The sequence below is a fragment of the Miniopterus natalensis genome, chromosome 3 (assembly GCF_054644295.1).
Source record: "Miniopterus natalensis isolate mMinNat1 chromosome 3, mMinNat1.hap1, whole genome shotgun sequence".
NCBI lineage: Eukaryota > Metazoa > Chordata > Mammalia > Chiroptera > Miniopteridae > Miniopterus > Miniopterus natalensis.
In genome coordinates this window covers 22772393-22793478 of record NC_142083.1, presented here as the reverse complement: position 1 = coordinate 22793478, position 21086 = coordinate 22772393, and the positions used below count along the sequence as shown (strand labels likewise).

General features: G+C 47.9%; 1 protein-coding gene across 1 annotated transcript; it reads left to right on the top strand.

Moving 5' to 3' along the window:
* Positions 1 to 4716: 4716 nt before the first annotated feature.
* ROPN1L (rhophilin associated tail protein 1 like) lies at positions 4717 to 20290 on the top strand. The gene is made up of 6 exons (XM_016217322.2): positions 4717 to 4779; positions 4956 to 5126; positions 8541 to 8664; positions 9979 to 10140; positions 17124 to 17299; positions 20111 to 20290. The coding sequence occupies exons 2-6, from the start codon at positions 4996 to 4998 to the stop codon at positions 20172 to 20174; spliced, it is 657 nt and encodes a 218-aa protein (XP_016072808.2). The 5' UTR covers positions 4717 to 4779; positions 4956 to 4995; the 3' UTR covers positions 20175 to 20290.
* Positions 20291 to 21086: the final 796 nt, after the last annotated feature.

The window sequence follows — 21086 nt, the reverse complement described above, 5'->3', positions numbered from 1 at the left end:
TTGGTTTTTGCTTCATTGTAAGATTGCTACAAAATTACAGAAATGTGTATGATTAGCATCAATAGGTAACGCAGATATTTTTAACATAATTATGGAAGAAAAAGAATTCACTCAAGTTATGTGTGATGACGACCCCTCTGTTCCAATTATAAATTTAAAATGATAGTTGCAAAGGCCACACCCTCCCCTCCCCCTCACTGTGGTATTAGACTGTCTTCACCAGGAAGAATAAAGCCCCTCATCTGTGCTGCCCACCTCTGTGCCTCAGCTATAAGATCGGAATGTCAGAGCTTCACCAGGTTGCTTCTTTTAGGTGGATATTTGGATAGAGTAAAATCAAATGTTTTTATGTAATTGACCTTAAGTCTCAGAAAAAAGGATTGCATGAGGATTTTTTCCTCCTAAGTGTTCTGTATGAAGAGATCCTTTTGGTTCTAATTTTTGTTTGTTTCTAGGTTCAATATTTTCTATGATTGTTTTTTCCTTTTTGAATTTCTTGGGGGTGATGGTAACAAAATTATGCATGTTTCAGGTGCACAGTTCTACAAAGCATCATGTGTACTCTGTACTGTTCACCACCCTAAGCTAAATCTCCATCCATCACCATTTATCCCCCTTATGATTTTTTTAATCAAGTGCATTTTTATTTTATTTTAAATGTGGTGGTAGGTGAAATACAGTTTGAACTATAGAGCATCTTTAATCTCTGAAGTTGAAATTTTACAGCAAAGGAAATTGCATGGTGAATCTCACAAAGGGACCATTAATACCCCCATCCCACCCTGAAGTTTCAGCCCTTCTTGTTGCAAACATAGAACCCATACCACAAAGTGGATTAAGGGTCTGAGGAGGTAACATTCTCCCCGCCTACCCCCCCCCAATGTTGTTCTGGTGTCTGTTTTGTTTCCCCTCACTGTACTTAACACTATAGTTGAATGACATATGGGGTCTGCCTTCGAGGAGCAGTTAAGAATGGGAAAGAACAGAAAAATGAGCAAAAGATTCTATTAGACGAATAAAATGCCACGAGCAACATAGAGGAAGGATCTACCTGGGGGAAGTCTGTGATGACCTAGGTACGTCCTTAATTACTGTTTGGTATATACAGGCACCCTCCCCCAACACCTCCACAATTCCTCTTTCAACTTCCTGCAGTCTACTTCCACTCAGTCCCACACTTCACTAAAACCGTCCATATGTCCACAGCCAGTTACCTGGTGAAGGTCCCTTTTTGCACTTTACATTGTTTAATCATCTTTCTGAAATTTTATTTCACGTAGGTAACAGTGTTGTGTCTTTCTGCTGCTTGTTCTTCCAGTAACTTGTGTTGGGCAAGAAGCTTCATGCCAAGAAGCCCATTCATTCACTTTTTTTTGCCCAAATGGATGAACCCCTTCTGCTGGCTGCACAAATCCATTGGTCTGATGGAGCAGAATAGAGGGTCCAGAAATAGACCCACATGTATATGGACAGCTGATTTTTGTCAAAGGTACAAAAGCTGAACAAGTGGTGCTGGAATAATTGGACATCCAGATGCAAAAATTAAAAATTGATCCATATATCAACATGTGCAAAAATTAACTCAATATGGATTATAATCAAGTATAAAACTCCACACTGTATAACTTCTAGAAGGAAAAAAAGGAAAATGTTCAACCTTGGGTTAATCACAGATTTAGATAGAACCGCAAAAGCAGTCCATAGAAGAACAATTTGATAATTGGATTTGATCCAAATTGAAAATAAAGAAAATACCTGCTCTTTGAAGTATACTGCTTAGAGAACAAAGACAAGCCATGGAGTGGCAGGAGATATTTGCCAAACATTTCTGAAAAAGGACATGCATTCAGGATAAAGAAGTCTCAAAATGCTATAGTAAGAAAACCTATTTGTCGATTTTAAAAATGGGTAAAATATTCAGAAAGACTAAGGATGGTATACAGATGGTAAAGAAGCACATGCAAAGCTGTTCATCATTAGTCATCAGGAAAATGCATATTCAAACCTCAATATGATACCACATCTATTAAAAAGGCGAAAACTGAAAATATTGATAATACCATGGGTTGATGAGGTTGTAGAGGAACTGGGGCCCCACCCATACTCTGCTGGAGGGAACATAAAATGGTACAACTACTTCGGGAAATAGTTGAACATTTCTTAAAAGTTAAAATATGTACTTACCACTCCTTAGTAATTTACCAAGAAAAGAAAGTGTAAGTCCATATGAAGACTTGTACATGAGTGTTCATAGTACCTTTATTTGTAATAGCCCAAAGATGGAAACCTTGTGCCCATCAACAGGTGAATGAATAAGTGATTATCAATACAATGAAAAGCAATTGATATACGCAACATGTACAAAGCTCCAAATATGCTGGGTGAAAGTAGACCAAAAATGTACTGTATGCCTTCATTTATATAAAATTATAGAAAATGCAAAGTAACCTCCAGTAGTCTATAGAATAAAGATCAGTTTGGGTGTCGAGAAGGAACTTGGATTTCAAAGGGGCATGAAGAAATGGGGGTGATGAACGTGTTCACTCTCTTAATGGGGTTCTGGTATGACATGTCCACATAAGTCAAAACTTACCAAATTGTACTCTTCAAATTTGTACAATTTATTGCATGATAAATGTACTTCGATTTCAAAAAATAATACTATGTTCATATTGGCTCTGTTGGACCCTTTCGTACCTTTTTTTCTCAAAGTGCCACTTTCCTATTTTCTCATTTTTGGCTGATGACTTTTATTCCTATTTCACTGAGAAGATAGAATCAGTCAGAACAGAACTTTTCACAAGTTCACACCCTCTCTGACCCATCACACTGTGTGTTTACGGCTTCAGCCTCTTTCTCTAAAACAGGTTAAACCTCAGGGTCCTTTGCACTTGTTTGCTGTGCCTTCATATTGTTTATCCAGGCTCTCCCCAACCTCATTTATTTACTAAAGTGTCATTCTTAGGCTTATCTAAAGTTGCAGCTACTGGGGCATTCCTGTTTCCTGCTGTATTTTTCTCATATTTATTAATGTACTATAGGATTTACCTATTTTGTTGATATTTTCATATTTTCCCTCACATGGATGTAAGCTCCAGAGGTTAAAAAACAGCTTTTGGGAATTACTCCTGTATTCCAAAACAGCCCTTGTGACATTCAATATTGTTTAAGTAGAGCAGAATCAAAATTATATATGGTTAAAATGAAACCTGAAAGCCCTGTGCCCTTCTCCAGAGAGAACCAGTCAGTGGTTTAGCATACGCTTCCAGTCCATGGCCTGCATATAAACATACATCCACAGACCCCTTTATCACAGTGCAAGTGACATGCTCCGCAGACACTCCGCAGGGTGCTTGCTTTATATTTCTGAAACACCTTTTTTATGTCGGCACATAAGTAGCCACCCCATTTTAAAATTTTGTATTCTGTGGATGAGACTATGATTTAACTTTTCTGAAAGAACCCACTTTGTTGTATGCTGTAGTAACCATTTTTTGTCCATATTACTTTATATATTCAGGCTAGAACTTCTGTAGGACAAATTCCTTAAAGTAAGATTGCTAAACCATCGAAAAAATTTAAAGTGCCAAATTAACACTCCTCTCTCATCAGTGTGAGATTCCTTGTTTTCCCATATCGTCGTCATCAGTGACTAGTTTCAGTTTTTGCTGATGCTGTTCATTTGAAACCGTGTGTGGAGGAGTCACGGCTGGGGCTTGAAGCCTTTGGGGGGAAGGAGGGCTTGTCACTGGCGGCCCCTGAACGCGGCTCGCTCAGGTTTTCCACCTTCCTGTCCAGGGGAGGTGGTCTCGGGGCCTCTTGCGGTCAGTGTGGGTGTCGGGGGCAGCTGGGGTGCCAGCCAGGATGCCCCCCACCCAGCCTGCTGCCCGGTCCGCGCCCCCAGGAGGGAACAGTTCCTTCTCGCCTCCACCCGGAGCTGCTGCATCCGAAGGAGGCTTATTTTCTCCTGCGCTCAACCAGCCGGGCTCAGCGCCCGCCTTAGTTAGGAAACAAGTTAGAGTCTTTTGGCTGGAAATCCCCCGCTGTCTAAACTCTGAGCTTTTAAACGGCGATCTGAAGAATCAGTTCTCAAGGGGAAACGGTAGGATGAGCGAGGCTGCTGAGGGAGGCAGGGGCCAGATTCCTTCGGGGGCTCGTGCTGGAGGACGGGTCGGCCCGGCGATTTTAACCGTTTCCAACGTGGGCGGACCCGCCACCCCCTCCCTAAGGCCCTGAGCTTCGCGTAGCTGGAGCAGGGAAAAGGGGGGCGGCCACTGTGAATTCGCCGTTCACAGTCGGCAGTGGAAAAGCGATCAAAAGGCCCCTTCTCTTTTTATTAAAATATTGCTTTATTTTTTATTTTTATTAGGGTGACATTGGTTAATACCATTACATAGGCTGCAGGTGTGGGTTTCCATGTTACAAGATCCGCATATTGCACTGTGTGCCCACCACCCAAAATCAAATCTAAAAGGCCCTTTTCTACGCCAAACGGTCAGCTCGTGCAGCTCTAAACTATCAACGGTAAACTTAGGGGGGTGGGGGAGACCGAGTCGACTGCGCAGGCGCATTGCCTGCCGAACGCGCACGGGCGACGGCCCGCCCTCGGCCCGCGGCTTGTGCGCGTGCGCGGCGCTAGGGGGCGGGGCCCGCGCGCGTCCCGGTTGCCTGGATACTGCAGCGCAACAATAGCGCCGGCGTGCGCTCCCCAGCGGCTGCGTCTGGGCCGCTAGCGGGGGCGGTTGGCCCTCGTTTCGCCAGGAGGCGGGAGAGAAGCGGGTAAGACCACCCGCGGGCCTCCCCGGACCGGCGAAACCCGCCTCTCGACCCGCTCCCAAACCGGGGACAGCGGCCTGCGCCCGGACGCCTGCTCCGGCCCCGTTCCCCCCGCCCCGTCCCAAACCTGGGGGCGGCGGGCGGCCCCAGGCTGACTGCCCGCCCTTCCTGCCCCGCAGCCCCTCGGTCTTCCCAGCGGGTCCCGGTCTGTGGAGAGCGATGCCGCTGCCCGACACCTTGTTCTGCGCGCAGCAGATCCACATTCCCCCGGAGCTGCCGGACATCCTGAAGCAGTTCACCAAGGCGGCGATCCGCACGCAGCCCGCCGACGTGCTGCAGTGGTCCGCGGGGTAAGCCCGGGGCGCGGGGCGGCGCCGGGGGCGGCGCCGGGAGGCCGCGCGGCTCCGCGTTGGCGGCGTGGCGGCGACGCCTAGCGCCTGGGAGCAGCGCCGCCCATTGACCGTGACCGGGAGCGACCGCAGGGTGCGCGCTCACCTCCAAGGAACAGGTCCGTTGTTGGGCGGTATCTGTGCAGGGAGACTGGATTTAGACAGCAAGGGCATCGGGTGTAAAGTTTCCGCCCCGTGCAGTGTGAAGCTGCGACTGCAGCCCCTCTGTTTTACGTGTGAAGTGATTGTGGGGGGCTCAGCCAGAACCCCCCAAGTCGTGCTGGGGGCCTCGGCCCGAGGCTGCGGCGGCTGAGCGCGGCCCAGCGTGGTGCCCAGAGAATGAGCCTTCACGGTTTCTTGCGGCAAACATTGTACTTCCAGGAGCAGACAGGCCTAGTTCTAAAGTTACGGTCAAAGACCTTACACCATTAATAAAACCTTTTGATTTTACAGGTAAACGCTTTGCCCTTTTTTGGTAAACAGCCTTGGAAGCTCAATGTTATGATCACAACAATCAGTATAAATTTAAATAAAATGTTTTAGTAACTAGCATATAAAATTTTGCTGACCTCTAAACTATATATATATATACATATATATATCTCCAAGGTGAATTAGTTTCCTATGACTGCTGTACAAAATCCCATAAAATTTGATGTCGTTAAACAACAGACATGTATTCTCTTACCAGTTCTGGTGGCAGGAAGTGCAAAATTAATTTCACCAGGCTTAAGTCAAGATGTTGGCCAGGCCTTGCTCTGCCGGGGGCTGCAAGGGGAATCCACCTGTGTGCTCGCCTTGCCCAGCTTGTGGAGCTGCATTCCTCCTGTTTGGCTCCTGGCCCCTCTCCGCCTTTAAAGCCAGTAGGGTGGCTTCTTCAAGTCTCCCTCGGTCTCCCTCATCTAAGGACCTTTGTGATTGCATTTAGGACCCATCCAGATAACACAGGGTAACTTTCCCATCTCAAAATCCTTACATCGTAGGCAAAGTCCCTATTATCACGCAAAATGCAACCCACAATTCCGGGATTAGGACCTAGATATCCTACTGAATCTCCCCTACAAGCTACTACTTGTTAACTGCCCCTTGCCTCTGACAGACACTTTAGTCAATTGCTTCTGAAATAACCACTCAAGGTTCTTCCAAAAAACTCATGGCCCCTGGTTTTAACCATTATTCAAGCCTAAAAGAAGGTCGTCAGGAAACAAGCAAACAGACAAACAGAGGATAGTCAGGACTCGTAAGATTTATTTGTATTCCAGAAAACACTCTAAGATTTAATCATTTTTATTGGAACATTAAATTATATTTGATAACGCTTTAGAGATAACTATTTTAAACTTCACTTTAATTTAAAAGGCTTAGTGGAGAACTTTCTGAATGTTCCACGCCACTCATTTCTAGCACAGTTTCAGAGTTTAAGAGAAAAAGCAAGCATTGCTCATGAAGCAGTGTGTGTGTCATGGAGTCGAGTGTGTTCCAGCTCTCAGAAGATAACCTGTTAGGGTGTTATTCAGAAGAAGGTGAGTTGGTCTTTGAAGGATGTCGTAGGCAGAGATGGGGTAAGACAAGGTGGAGGGTTTTTCGGGGGCTGTGGCAGGAAGAAGAAAATGAAAAATAAGAACAGAGAGGAAAACCAGGGTGCATATGGGAGCGAGTGTGCCGTGGGAGACTCGGGGACATGCAGGTTAGCATTCTTTTCAAATGACGCTTTCCAGCGGCAAAGGTGGTCCAGCCCCCCCCCACCTGTGTGCTGTGCTGTGGTGTCGCAGCTAGTCAGCTGTGCCTTATTGCGTCATGGAGCAGTTGTGCGTCACGCAGCACGATGGAGGCCAGCATTGGTTAAGTACCAAAAGGCCGTTTTCACTCACATATGCCTCCAGGGAACTAGCAGAGTCTTGCCACTAATGCAGGCCTCAGCTCACTTGACATTATGGAGGGGACAACTTTTGGGTGGTGTGTGAGGGAGGTGGGGCCGTAGGATCCTTAGCAGCATCCTGGTTTGTGCCCACTAGATGGCAGTAACATCATCCACCTCCCGCGGTGACAACCAGAAGAGCTCTGGAAAGTGCCAGTGCCTTCTTGGGAAGGGGAAGGACCCTACTTGCCCCTGTTGAGAACCACTGTTCTACAGGCTCTGTCAAGCTTGGGGATGGGTTCGATAGGCTATGAAGAATGAAGCCCCTGTAGTAGGGGAAAATCTTAATTAGGAACAATGTGGCAGAACTTAGCACCCGTCCTTCAGCCTGGCGCTTTTGGTCTTAAGGTTCACATTTGTCTTAACTCACTGCTGCCGTCATTTTGACTCTCCCTCAGACCATTAAATAAACAAGACAGGACTGGAGTTGTGTTAAAAGGATGAAAGCAAAGTTGAGTTTGAGAGGTGGAGAAAAAAGGGGTGAGGTATCAAATTTGTTTTGTTTTAGCCTATCAGAAACCTTTCCATGCTTCCTTACCTATTCAGAGATGTTTCCAGTTACTCATATCTTTTAAATTATTACCTGTGGCCCTGGTGGATGATCTAGTGTTCCTTTTCCTGGATATATTGGTTTTCTCGTGGTGTTAGGCGTTAGAGGTGCCGCTGATGGGGCTCAGAAGCTGGCCACCTCTGGCATGCTGGCCCAAAGGGGAGTAAGTTTTGCAGAAGAACTTGTCTGTCAACCCCTCCCCCTCCCCACCAGCCAGAGGCTGGGTGTATGCCCCCTCTTGACTTGTTGCCCCAGAACATTTCTGTGCCGTTGCTTGCCCTCAATATAAGCAGCAATATTTGGGGCCCAGAAGGGAACAATTAAGGTAAAAAATATGAAAAAAAACCACCCAAAACCAAACCAGGCAGGACTAGTGGGGGGTTGGGGAGGGGCGGCCTCTGACTTAGCAGAGTGGCGCAAACAGGACATCCCTGATGTGGGTGCCTTGGAGTTGAATAGGCAGAGATGGCTGCTCTCAAGCCCCTGGAAAAGTAGCAAGGCCCAGTAAAGGGAAGACCAAGATCAGCTGTTAAAGTGGAATGACTAGACCACGACATTGCCCTTGGATACTGTATCCCTCATCTTCCGGCTCCTCTGGCCACATTTCAGGACCACTCGTGATGTTTGCTTGATAAGAACAGCATGTGTGGTGTCTGCTCAGTACTCACAAGACCCCTAAGACAGGGACTGTCATCCCCGGTTTGCAGACAGAGACGCTGAGGCAGCAGAGAGGGTTCAGTGGGAGAGCTGAGTGGAGGAACCGGGACTGACCTGGGCCTCCGGACTCTAGGGCTCTCCTCCCTAATCACTGTTGGACTCAGGGGTGGTTTAAGAAAGCACAGTGATTATTACTAATTTGCTTTTTGTGTATTGATGAGTCTTCAGATATGTCTGTCGTTGTTCTTAGGTATTTTTCAGCTTTGTCAAGAGGAGATCCACTTCCTGTAAAGGACAGAATCGAAATGCCCGTGGCCACTCAGAAAACAGACACTGGCCTGACTCAAGGATTGCTTAAAGTGCTGCACAAGCAGGTATGAGGCCGTTTCCGCCAGCTGAGCCCGAGGGAGCCCGGCCTGCCCCAAGCCAGCGCCTCAACCTCCTCGCAAGCTGCGCTCCCTGCCATAAACCTTTGCGCTTCGCTCAAAGGGGAACTCGTTTGTTTGGTGCCTTTCTCGAGCTGAAAGAATCCAAAATAGCTGTTCACGATTAGATTGTAGAAAAGTGAAATGTAATGTCTTTTAAGTACCAAATTAAGACGCTTAGATGCTGCTGGGCTGAAAAAAAAGTCTAAAAATATGAAAGCATGACACTTTAGACTTAGCGGTTGCAAATCATTTTTGACTACATGTTTATGAAAGCTCTGTACTTGCTGCGGTGACAGTTGCCCTCAGGAGGCTAGTTTCCAACCCTCCAGACAGCCTGGGCCTGGCCCTGCCCAGACAGCCCTTGTCGAGTCTTCTCCTGCCCCACCTGCTCGTTTTTAGGAAAACGAATTAATAGGAAGTACATCACCCCGCTTGAGGCTTGGCATTCGTGGTGATTGGGCTGTATTGCTGAAAATGACACCGATGACATAACTTTGATTTTTAAAGTGACTGGTCCCCATTATACACTAAAAATTTATAGTTGCCATACAATATTATGTTAGTTTCAGGTGTACAACATAGTGCCCACCATGCATCTGGAAGTACTGTGCTTCTGTGCCGGATACATCGATTTCTGAAACTAGGGTTCTCCATGGCTCTCTGTTAACAGGGAAACAAATACCCATTGAAAGGGGGTAGCTTGGGGAAGGGCATGCGAGTGCTGCCAGAGCCCATCACACAGCCTAGTACTAGCAGATTGCAGAAGTTATCCATTTTCTTAGACTGTTTTAAAACAGTAGAAAAAATAAATTTATTTTTAATTTTAAGATTTCTCCCATGTAGAACTCCCATGTTAACATGTTTGTGGGGTTGGAGTTTAAAAGTTTTTGTTTTATTTATTGAGGTTAGTTTTTTATTGCAAAGCTTTATAGTCAGATAATAGAGGATCACGTGCCCAGCATCGGCATGCCTGTTTTTAAAGCTATAACACTATGCTATATTTGCTTCACAGCCCTTAGTTAAGAAGTAAATTGCTGTCAGGATTGTTGTCAAGCTCCCTGCCCCCCTCCTGGCATGTGTGTCCCTCTGCTGCTCACGTCCACCCTTCCTTCCACAGGGCTAACTGAACCTTGAATTCAGAGCTTACCTGTCCTTGCTTGGGGTAGGGTACTTGAGATATGTTCAAGTATTCATAGCATTATAGTATTTCATGGATTTTAAAACTTATGTAAATTGTATTATACTGTGTTTTCTAAACAGTGTAGCCACAAGCAATATGTGGGATTAGCCGACCTTGAGCAGAAATGGAAAAATTTGTGCCTGCCAATCGAAAAATTCAGAGCTGTCTTGCAGTTGGATCCTTGTGAACACAAAATAGAGTGGATAAAGTTTTTAGCCCTTGGATGTAGCATGCTTGGTGGGGTACGTACCTAGAAATAGCATATTGATAATTCTGTGTAATCATAGGCCTGGCTGGGAAATAACTTAGAGGTTTCAGTCACTGAAGAAAACTCATTACTTTAGTAACTTTGTGTCAGAAAAGCAATATTTTTCAGATACCTATTGTATTTTTAGGCTTATAGTTATTTTAATTTACAGAAGTTAAATACTTCTAATACCTCAATTTAAAAGATGTTAACAGGAGATAAAACATATGGATACCACTGAAATATATTTAGGTTTTATTAAACCACACATCATTTGGTAAATGGATAATATCTGTTTTCCTAATCTGTGGAGAGAGGCACAGAATTATTTTATACTTTAGTTAAAATCTATTATTAGTAACTAACAGATACAGTACAGCTTTGCTGATGTTAAAATGTAACCCAAGCACTTAGGAGTGAAGATTCAGATGATCCTGCTGTTTCTGAGGTGAGAAGGTTCATGTGCCCAGGAGGTGGGGGTGGGAGGGAGGGGCTGGAGCTGGGAGGACATTGGCAGGACTCCCTGTGGAAGTCCAGAGTCTCTTCAGCTCACGTGTTTGAGTCAATTTGTGAGACACAGGTCGAGTGAAGGGACAGTTACCACTTTAAGCTCTTAAGAGAGGAGGTTGAGAACAGAGAATTTGCTTTACTGAGAGATGAGCAATTTTTTTTTTTCCCCTCACTTCAGTCTTTGGACCCCAGAGTACATAACCGGATAATTCATATCCCTTACTTAATGGTGCACAATCACCTTGGGGCCATGCTTGAGCCTCTCGGATTCAGTTTTAATTTTAATTTTATTTTAAATATACCTTTATTGATTTCAGAGGGAAGGAAGGAGAGGGAGGGAGAGAGATAGAAACATCAATGATGAGAGAGTCATTGATCGGCTGCCTCCTGCGTGTCCCCGACTGGGGATCGAGCCGCAACCTGGGCATGTGTCCTGACCGGGAGTCCAACCCCAATCGCCTGGATCCTGGGTCGACGCTCAACCGCTGAGCCACGCCTGGCTGGGCCAGTTTTGACTTTTAAAAAGTACTTTATGTAATATTACCTGACATGATCACTAACTGACAGTAACCTACCTCACCTGAAGCCAGCTCTCCTGAATCTCACCCTTCCCTGTTATCACATACAGGCCCTGAGAAATACCTTATTTAATTGCAGTTGGTTTTATCTTTATGAAAAGATAATTGTGTTGTTGTTAATCTTCTGGAATCTTTTTTCATTCCCAATTAGATTTCCGCATTTGTTCATCTGTATCATTACAGACTGCTGCAGATCATCTCCTCTGATGTTTAATGCCCACTGTGGGGGGACACTGCAGTTTACTGCCCATTAATGGCCCCAGCGAGAAACCCTGAAAGCCCAGGAAGCTCAGGTGTCGGGCTGGTGGCTGCCTAATGTTTGCTTCTGTTGTGTAACTGCCCAAAGGCTGTGTTTCTGTCAGCCACAGAGAGGGGGGTCAGCCCTGGGCTAACGATGCTGAGGGCTAGACCCTGGTTGATCAAGTAGGAAAGACCGGCTCAGGTGTCACTGGGAGAGGAGTGGCTCAGTGGGGTGTTACAGGGAAGGCCAAGACGAGTAAATTTAATTACTGGAGAAAATTTCATGTAGCTTTGTTCCTCTAGAACTCTGTGAAATCAAGATACAAAGTTAATATGGAATATTTGAATTAATGTTTTAATTAATGTTTGTGCCTCTAAACTTAGTTGTAAAATTTAGATTTTAATAATGAGAAAGAATATTTCATATTTTGGGATCCACCTTTGTAATTCTATCTTCCTACTGGTGAAAGTGAAGCACTGGATTTAAAACCATAGGAATCTGTTTTGGAAGATGAGGCTCTTATCCAGCTGTAGCGTGGCGCTAGATGGAGGCGTTGTTGAGGATGGAGCCTCAGCTTCTAAACTGCGTGAAGGGACAGGAAACAGCACACAGCCTCTCTTCTTCCTGCGGTAGGTTATGTGGGGTCTAGCTCTGTCCCTTGACTAAGCCACCTCTGCGGGAGTGTTTGCTGTTGGCCCTGGCCTTGCCTCTCTCTGGGCCCCTTCCTGCTGTGGGAAGCCATGGCCACAGCTGTCTGCCAGGACGAGGGTCAGGTGTGCAAGACTCAGGGTGGTGGGGGGGTGCTGGCTCCGCCTGGGCCTGCCCCGGCCCACAAGCTGCAGGGCCTCAGTTAACAGCATTGGCGCCCGGGCTGCAGGGCAGGGATGCCCTGGGAGCCAGCTCCCGTGTGGATGCGGAGATTTGCCTACTGATGCCACAGTCCCCTGTTGGCGGGTGGCTTGAAGGTGCTCTAACTTGAAGCTGTGACTTCCAGGAGACGATTCTTGGTGTAGTTTGGCATCTTAGCATTTATCTTTATGCTTTAAAAAAACACCTTTGAAACGGAGGGAATGGAGAAGCGAAGCGAGGTGAATGAGCAGTTTAGAAGGACTGCTGCCTCTTGCGCTGAGGGTTTCTGTAAAGCTGGAATCTTGTCTCTCTGCTTCCACGGTGGGCGCTCTTCCTGCTCCTGCGTCCATGGCACCCGCCTGGTGCGTGGCTGATACATTCTCCGTGCTCTGAAATCTCTTAAAAGTCACTCCAGCAGATGAAAAGAATTTAAGGCTCTATAAAGACTAGAGCCCATTCCTTCATTCCTCCATAAATGTGTATGAAGCAGCGCTTTGTGCTGGGCCCTGCTCTGGGTGCTGGTGATTCCAGAGTCCACAAAAGAGGTCAAAGTCCTGCGCCCTGGGAGCGGACCGCTATTATCTCCTCAAGCTCTGAGCTCTGCTCTGGTCATTGCGCTGAAAGCCGCAGGTGGGGGTCAAGGACCTCATGGGCTGCCCCAGGCAGGTCGGGTGCAGGTGTGCGTGCAGTAGTGATAGTGATTCCTTTCCCCTTCCCCAGTGCCTGGTACGCTCACCTGGCCAAATGATCACATATATATGTCACAACCTGTGTCTTTACCAGCACCATCAATGCTCCTATAAAGTCATCATGGACTTTCTTGGTCAGTGAGAAATGGGGGACTTGGTTTGCAATTTTTTGAAGCTCAAAAAATGATCCCCATGCTTAAAAAAACAAAACAAAAAAATTTTGATCTGCTTTAATGCTTAGGATCACTGATGGTGTCACCTGTCCTTGTGGTGGAGACAGTGTCCTGTCTTCCCCATTGCCTTCCATTCAGGTTTCCCCATTTGGCCTCTGAAGCCTCTTCTGCGATGGCCAAGAAGATTCCTTTACCCCCCTAGGCCAGTGACAAAATACAACTGCCCCCATAAGTGAGGGCCTACAGCCCAGAGGTGTTTGGTAACTGCTCCCCCAGAAGAAGGGGCTGCTCTTGGGTTTCTAGGCTCCCCTGCCCCCAGCACCACTTACCCCATTACTGGGTCTGAGTCTCTTCCTCTGTGGCGAAGAGGAGAGAAGGTGGGGTGTGCTTTCCACTGGACAGTCGACACGTCAGCAGATGCTGGACATCGTGGCCCCTTCATCCCTCTCCTGGGCAATGCCAAGGGCAGTGCGGGCCTGAACAGGCTGGCTTCACTCTGGGATCGTGTCCCAGCCACCTGGAGAATGCGGGTCTCCCAACCTCACCTCCTGCAAGCCCCAGAACCGAATTTTAAATGAGAAATCTTGTGAGGATAAGAAAATGAGATGTAAAGACTGGCAGGCTTTCTAAAAATGAGATTGGGGTTAATTCCACTGTTTGATATTAAGTCTGTCGGCCTCCTGAGCACATCAGGCCACCCCTCAGGAAGCAAGAACTTCTCTGTTCTTATTCTATCTGAAGGGGTCAAAGTATTGTTCTCATTTCTATTTCCATGCTCGATAAAAGGGACCCTTGGGGGGGTGTGTGTGAGGTGGCTCTGTGTGTCGTCATGATAGCAGCTAAAATTCTGAGACTGAAAAATTTCACAGAACTGGCACATGGAAGATGCTCAGGAAATACAGGTGCCTCCACGCCGTGTTTCTCACATGTCAGATGAGGGCTCAGACTCAGCGCTTGGCTAAAAACAAAGTGAGCATGCCAGTCCCCCCCACCTGGGAAGGCTTAGGTACCCAAGAGTGAACCCGCCACGGCAGGAGGGAAGAGGGGGCCGCCTGCCAAGGCAGTGAGCAAGAAGCCTGACTACCTCCCGTTTTTTGGAGTTGAGAAATCCGTTTATAGGAAACAACTCACAGTGCAAAACCATGCAAGTTGCTTTATGAATTCTTTACTGCAAATCTTACTGTCAGAACTGTTAACACTGTCATCACACGTTTGCAGGAGGCATCGATGCTAGAATGTTTTGATGTATTTTTCCCTTAAATACCTCCCATAACACAGACCTCATCTGCCTGCTCCTCGCCAGCTGCTGCTTCCTGTCGTCCTTGCTGGGCTCTCACACTTGGCGGCAGGACCTCCTTCCACTTGGGTCAGATATAAAAGCAAGATCCAACATAATGTCTTGGCAAAGTTTCAAGCAAGAAACATGTATTGTGCAACACTTCAGTTTTACCAGGTCCTCTCAGGGAAGTGCAGAAAACAAGGGACCCTTCCGCTGGAGCATCGTGGGGACTGCTCTACACCCAGCATTCCGTCCCTGCCGGCCAGCGGCCAGCATGGGTCCCAGCTGTCGGCCATGGGGGAGCCGCTCTCTCAGGCCTTCATCTCCTTAGGCCCAGTGCCTGGAATCCTGGGAATGTGGCAGCGTGTCTGCCCATCACTCCCTGCCTGGGTCAGTGAGGTGGAATGTGCTGGTCAGCACTGCCTGCTTCTGGTCCCAGCTGGCTCACCGTAGGCAAGTAACAGCCTCTCTGGGCCCCACTGTCCTCATCTCACGTGATGACCGAGGAGGAAAGGATATGCCATCGGGCTCTCAGACGTGCATTCTGAGCAAGAGCCTCACTTCTGTTGCGCCTTTTCTGCTCCCCCCGCCGAAAGCACAGGTGATTTTCTCGCATGTTTCCTGCGAGAACATGGTTGAGCTCCCGGAGTGTTGGAGAAACAAGCTGCATGGTGTGAGAGGGCCATATGTCCAGGACCTGCAGGCGGCCTTAGGAGCTGAGGGTGGCTGCCAGCCAACACGAGCCAGAAGTGAGGCCCGTCAGTCCCTCAGCAGCAAGGAGATGAGTTCTGCCAACACCCAGTGAGGCTGCAGTTCTCTCAGCACTGGGGCCTCTGGACGAAAACCAGGCCTGGCTCACACCTGGACGAGCCCGACAGGAGGACCAGCTAAGCTGTGCCTGGTCTCCTGACTCACAGAAACTGGCAGATAATGTGTGGTTTTTTGCTTTTTTTTTTTTTTAAGAAAAGGCCCTGGCCTTTTAGGCTCAGTGGTTAGAGTGTTGGTCCCTGGACTGAAAGGTCTCTGGTTCGATTCTGGCTGAGGGCACGTACCTCGGTTGCAGGCTCTGTCCCCAGCGGGAGGCAACCAATCGATGTATCTCTCTCACATTGATGTCTCTCTCTCTCCCTTCCATTCTCTCTGAAAAGCAACAGAAAATATAACCTCGGGTGAAGATTAAAAAAAAGACCTGGCTCCAGCCCTTTGCATGTCCCCGAGGACGTCAGAGTGCTGTCCCCAGAGTCACTGCTCCAGTCCAGCAGGTCTGTGTGACCTTCCCTCCACCTGCGGCTTCCCCCGGGACTGCCCTTCGTGCCCATTGCACTGGTTTTCTTCTTGCTCTAAGTGCAGCCCAGAGTCTTCCCTCAGGAGCTTCCCTGGGAGGAAGGCCCCAGTTTGCAGCGTTTGCCCATGAATGTGGTGTAACTGCTACCTCCATGGCTGAGTTCAATCTACCAACATATGATCAACCATCTCACCAAACTCCTGGAAATTTAGCAGCCAGGTCTCAGGAGCCACTGCTGCACTCTGCTGCCAAGCTCTGCGTACGCAGGCTGGACCCTGCTGCTTCTCCAAGGTGCTCTTGTGAAGCCACCAGGGTTGGGACAATTCTAGTACTGAAACCAGCCCTAGTCTTCAACACAGGCGATGGCTCCCAACCCCCAATGCATCTCCTTATTTGGTCATGGCTTGAATGGCTTGAAGGGGAGGGTGCACAGGTCACATGCTCTGGAGGCTTAGTGGTGTAGGTGGAAGGCTTCCCGGAAGATGGGCATTTGGGCTGAAAGTTGAGAATGTCTGCCAGGGTGGGGTGAGAATGACCGATACAAGCAGAGGGAGGGAGCATGAGCGAGATGCATAGTGTGCCGGGGAGGGGGGTGTTGTGTTTTCCAGAATTGAGACAAGGCCAGAGCAAGGGCAGGCCCTGTACAGAGCCCAATGGGCAGGTGGGCATCAGCTGGACCCTGCCAACACCCCCTTCCACAGATGGCACCTCTAGTCGATAACAGTTTGCTTCATCCTAGCCAAAGGGTCCAAGGAGACTGAGGACTCTACATTGGCTTAAGAAGTGTGTCTTTAAGGAGGTCAGTTGGTAGAGCATCGTCCCATGCACCGGGAGGTCGCTGGTTCCATTCCTGGTCAGGGCACATGTTTAGGTTTCTGGCTCAATCCCCAGTGGGGGGCATGCGAGAGGCTGCTGGTCAGTGATTCTCATTAATGTTTCTCTCTCTCCCTCTCCCCTCCTCTCTCTAAAATCAATAAAAGACTTTTTAAAAGCTCAGTTACAGAACTGACTCTTTAAAAAAAAATTCATTCCCATTTTGATATAAAACCTGTGGATTAAAAATATTTTCAGACCACTTGCATCCTGATGAGACCTTTGCTTTTTAATTCTTTTAAAAAAAAATTTATCTTTATTGTTGAAAGTATTACAGATGTCCCCCTTTTCCCCCATTTACCCTCTCCATCCCCCCTTACCCCCCCTTTTATGTCAAGTATACATTCACCCAGTTCTTAATTTAGATCAAGAACATACTGTACTTTTGGGAGAATTTCTGTAAAATATAATCAAGTGTCTTTTCTGCTGGTATCTTTGCTTCTGATTTTAGCAATTTCAAGCAGTAATTGTCCCCCCTGCCCCTGTTTGTGATGTTTCTAGTCCTTGAATACTGCGATGAAGCACCTGTGCGAGATCCTGACCCAAGATCCGGAGGGGGGTCCTGCGCGAATCCCCTTTAAGACTTTCTCCTACGTCTACCAGTACCTGTCCAGACTAGACTCGGATCTTTCCGTTTCCGACACGGAATCCTACCTCACCTCTCTGAAGGAGAACATGTGAGTATAGCCGCTCCCTGGCACGAGGGCGCACCGACCCCGAGGGAGCTTTCTCCCCCTCACCCTGCACCTCTGATGCATCTTTGATACCGTGGCCCCAGCTCACCCTGCTGTGACAGGAGGGAGAGGCTCCCACACCGGGATGAGATGTCTCCAGGTTGCGTTAAGGAAGCTATGGCAGGAGGCAGCTTTCCTTCTGGGGGATCTGGGGTAGTGTGGGGGTTAAGTTCAGTTCTCTTCACACTTCAAAGGGAGAACATTTATCCTGTCTTTAAGAAAAGTTTATCCAAATTTCTCTCAGTTCTTAAGTACAGTATGTCAAATGGTTAAAAATAATAGCATGTTAGAAAATAAGAAAGAATTCATTCCTCAACAATGAAACACAGAAATGGATTTCTGCAGGTGCGGGACATGACTGCAGCCATGGACAGTTCATTCTCTGTTCCTTACACATCTGTCGGGTGTTGACTGTGCCCCAAACTCTGCTACCTGGGGGGTGCAGAGGAAGAGCAGCCTGGGGAGCAGTGGTGGCACCCCCCACCTGGGATTGTGGCTCCGCAGAGGAGGCTCCCTGAGGGTGGTGTCGATGCCCCTCATTAGCTTAGGGCCAGGAAGCCTGGTGATTATAGAGGAGGGGGCTCTGGGTGAGGCAGGATGGAGCCTGGCTCCCAAAGGCTTTCAGCAGGGGGAGAGAGAGAGAGAGAGAGAGAGAGACTGACTGAGACTGACTGATCGAGGCCTTCTTGCACCTCCTGAGCCACCACCCCAAGTGCCTGTGTGAAGTGTTGTCCCCAAGCCTCACACCTGCCATCTAGAAGCTGTATGTCCCCAGCACATGTTCATGCAGTGCCTACTCTGTGCCAGGGAAGCAGTTTATGGATCAGATCACCCTGGGCCCATGGAGTTGCAATCCTGGGGACAGCACACGCACAGATACCCAGACAGCCAGCGGGCTTGAGGGCTGTGAGGATGAGAGAGCCCGGGGCTGGGGCCTGGACTAGGAGGAGACGTCCCCTTGGGCTGCTGAGAAGCCCTACCTGGCAGGCCCATCATCACCGCCCAGATGTTCGTCTCTTCCTACTCTCCCTAACCTTCCACGTCTGGGATACTAGAGTGGGCCCAGGACCAACTCCTGTCTTGTTTCCCGCCCTACAGAACCCTGGTTGCCCCCACAGCCCTCACTCCTTGTCCCTTCCAAGCCATTCTCTTTGCTCCGTCCTTCAAAATCGCATCCCCTCTGAGGCCCCTGCCACCTGACTGTGCCTCCAGACTCCATAGTCCACTGTCTTTCCTCTAGTCTGTCATCCACCAGCTTTCTAACCACTCCCTGTGACTCTTCGGGTTCTCTGTTCCTCTCCATGTCACTCCTGACACCGTCTGGCCCTTGCATGGCCCAACACTGCCCTCTCGGATCTCTCTCTTGTCTCTTCCTCTGCAGCCACGGTTCCTTCAGTCCTCCCTGAGCCCCCTCACCCCACACCCATCCCACAGCCACTCCTGCCTTCCTGGGGCCACCCCCAGGCCCTCAGCAGACGCAGCCCAGCCTGCAGCACAGGGCATTGCCAGAGGCATTTGCACCCTGCCCAGCATGTCACCAATGCCTCCAGCCCACCCTTCACACCAGTGACAAGCCACAGGAGGAGGACTGGCATCATCCTACCTCCAGACCTGTCAGCCTCCCACATCTGACTTGGGGCCCATCCCCTCTGCCACTTCCCTCCTCTTAAGTGGTGGGAGCAGTCCCCATCCTCATGGAGAGCTCCCTTCACTTGCCTGCCCTGGGATAGCACTGGCTTCCTCCTCCTGGCTGGGCAGACAACTGGGAGCACTGGCTGATGAGATTCCTGGGGGGTGACCATGGGGTAGCGTTGCCAGGACCTACTGGGAGGCTTGGGAAGGCCCTGGAAGGTTAGAGCAGCCCCTCTTTGTTGCCAGAAGGACCCTGGTCTGGTGTGTTCATGGCAAAGTATGTTCTCAAGCCACGGGACTCTACTAAGGTGAAAGTCCAAATAAAATTCTGCTCGCAGATATTTTTTCTTCACTTGGTTAACGGTTCTTCCCCAGTTGTGGACATGAGCTCCAGTGGCCTCCATTCTCCTGCAGCTTGAGGGCAGCAAGGGGTCAGGTGACAGGTGTCTTTCCCCAGCATTCCACTCTTCTCTAGGCGGCCACAGTGTAACTCCCCTGGACCTGTGAGGGATGGTCGCTTTTAACAGTGAAATACGGCTTAGAACCACTACTAACTTGTGCCCCCTTTTGTTTTTAAATATGAGCTCTAAAGACATCTCACTTTCCCCACTGACACTGAAAATCAACGTTGTCAGAGGTCAGTGTTTTTACAGCACATCTACTGATGTTGACAGAAGTTTACTCATGTTCACCATTTTTTAAGAAATAAAAATATCTGTAGATAAAGAGAAAAACCAAAAGATACTATTGTCAGTGCGAAAGTTTCATAGACTTAAGACAGTCTTTGAATTTCACCTGGCCAACTTTTTAAATGGAAGGGTACTTTTGTTAACTAGTGACTAAAATCTGAAGTTGTCAATAAAGAAAAATCTTTAAATATAGTACTGATTTTTTCACCTAGAAATAAATGCTCATTTTTGTACAAAAAATACAATGCTTTAATTTTTGAGATAGAAATTATTGATTAGAGACCATAAATAATTAATTTTGAAGCTAAAACTTTTAAATTATATTGCATTTAAATTAAATTTAAATTAAATTATACTAAATCATATTGTTTCATAAAATTTGTATTGTGTGTTGTGAGAAATTACTAAGTGTGTTTATCTGTTTCCATTTTAGAAACACTAGAAAGAATGGCATGATAGGACTTGCGGATTTCTTTGTTCTAAAGAGGAAAATTTAAAAAAACCTCAAACAGAAAACTCAGAAGACATGCCATTAACACAGAGAAAAACACATTTTAATGTCAGAAGTGCTTTTTAAAACCTTGGCATCAATTACAGCTTGTCATTAACCACATGCCCACATTGTGTGAGTTTTTCTGGTAAGGGAGACTGAGTGTGACCAGTGCGTCCGGGGGGCCTATTTAGTAATTGCTCTTCACTGTGTCCTTGTAAGAACCTTCAAGGCTAATCTCTCCTACTAGTAAATGATCCATTTGAGTAAAACAATCTATTTGGAAGCTACAGAGTAGGGAGGGAGATGGGCAGCTTAAAACTGGCAGCCCTTTTCTTTAATCATTGGAAACTCTTGACCAGCAGGATGCAGGCGCTCTTTACATAGGGCGTTTGCATTTTATGAAGATGCTCTGGCCTATCAGGAGACAGAAAAGGGAGAATTAATATAGTGAATTAGCAGCTTCCCCTCAGATGGGACAGTGAAGGAACAGAGGACTTAGGAGAGCCTCCCCGATCCCAAGGCGGGACCTGGACTTCACGGTGCAGAGATGTCCTGGAACCCTCGAGGTCTGCTGGGCTCCCCGGGTGAACAAAAAGTGGAGCCAGAAGCTGGAAGTGACGTGTGTTCTGCCCCTCTCCCCTTGAGTGCCCTTCAAGTGCTAGACTGTTGCCAAAGACGAACATGGAACTAGCTGGCAAGGAGCTGTGAGGTATAAAGGCCACGAAGAAGCTTGTTTGAACACGCAAGTCCGCGGGGACTGTGGACCCTGGGTGGTGGTGTGTGGGTGCAGGTTCATCGGTGGTGGCATTCACCTCCCTGGTGGGGAATGTTGACAGCCGGGGAGGCTGTGCATGTGTCTGCAGGGGGTGTAGAGAATGAAGAAGGAATACGTGCCACCGTGCGAGTACCCACCCCG

Coding starts and splice junctions, on each gene's coding strand:
- ROPN1L (XM_016217322.2), top strand. CDS start 4,996: ATGCCGCTGCCCGACACCTTGTTCTGCGCGCAGCAGATCCACATTCCC. Junction 10,141..17,123: donor GATGTAGCATGCTTGGTGGG/GTACGTACCTAG, acceptor TGATGTTTCTAG/TCCTTGAATACTGCGATGAA. Junction 17,300..20,110: donor ACCTCTCTGAAGGAGAACAT/GTGAGTATAGCC, acceptor TTTCCATTTTAG/AAACACTAGAAAGAATGGCA.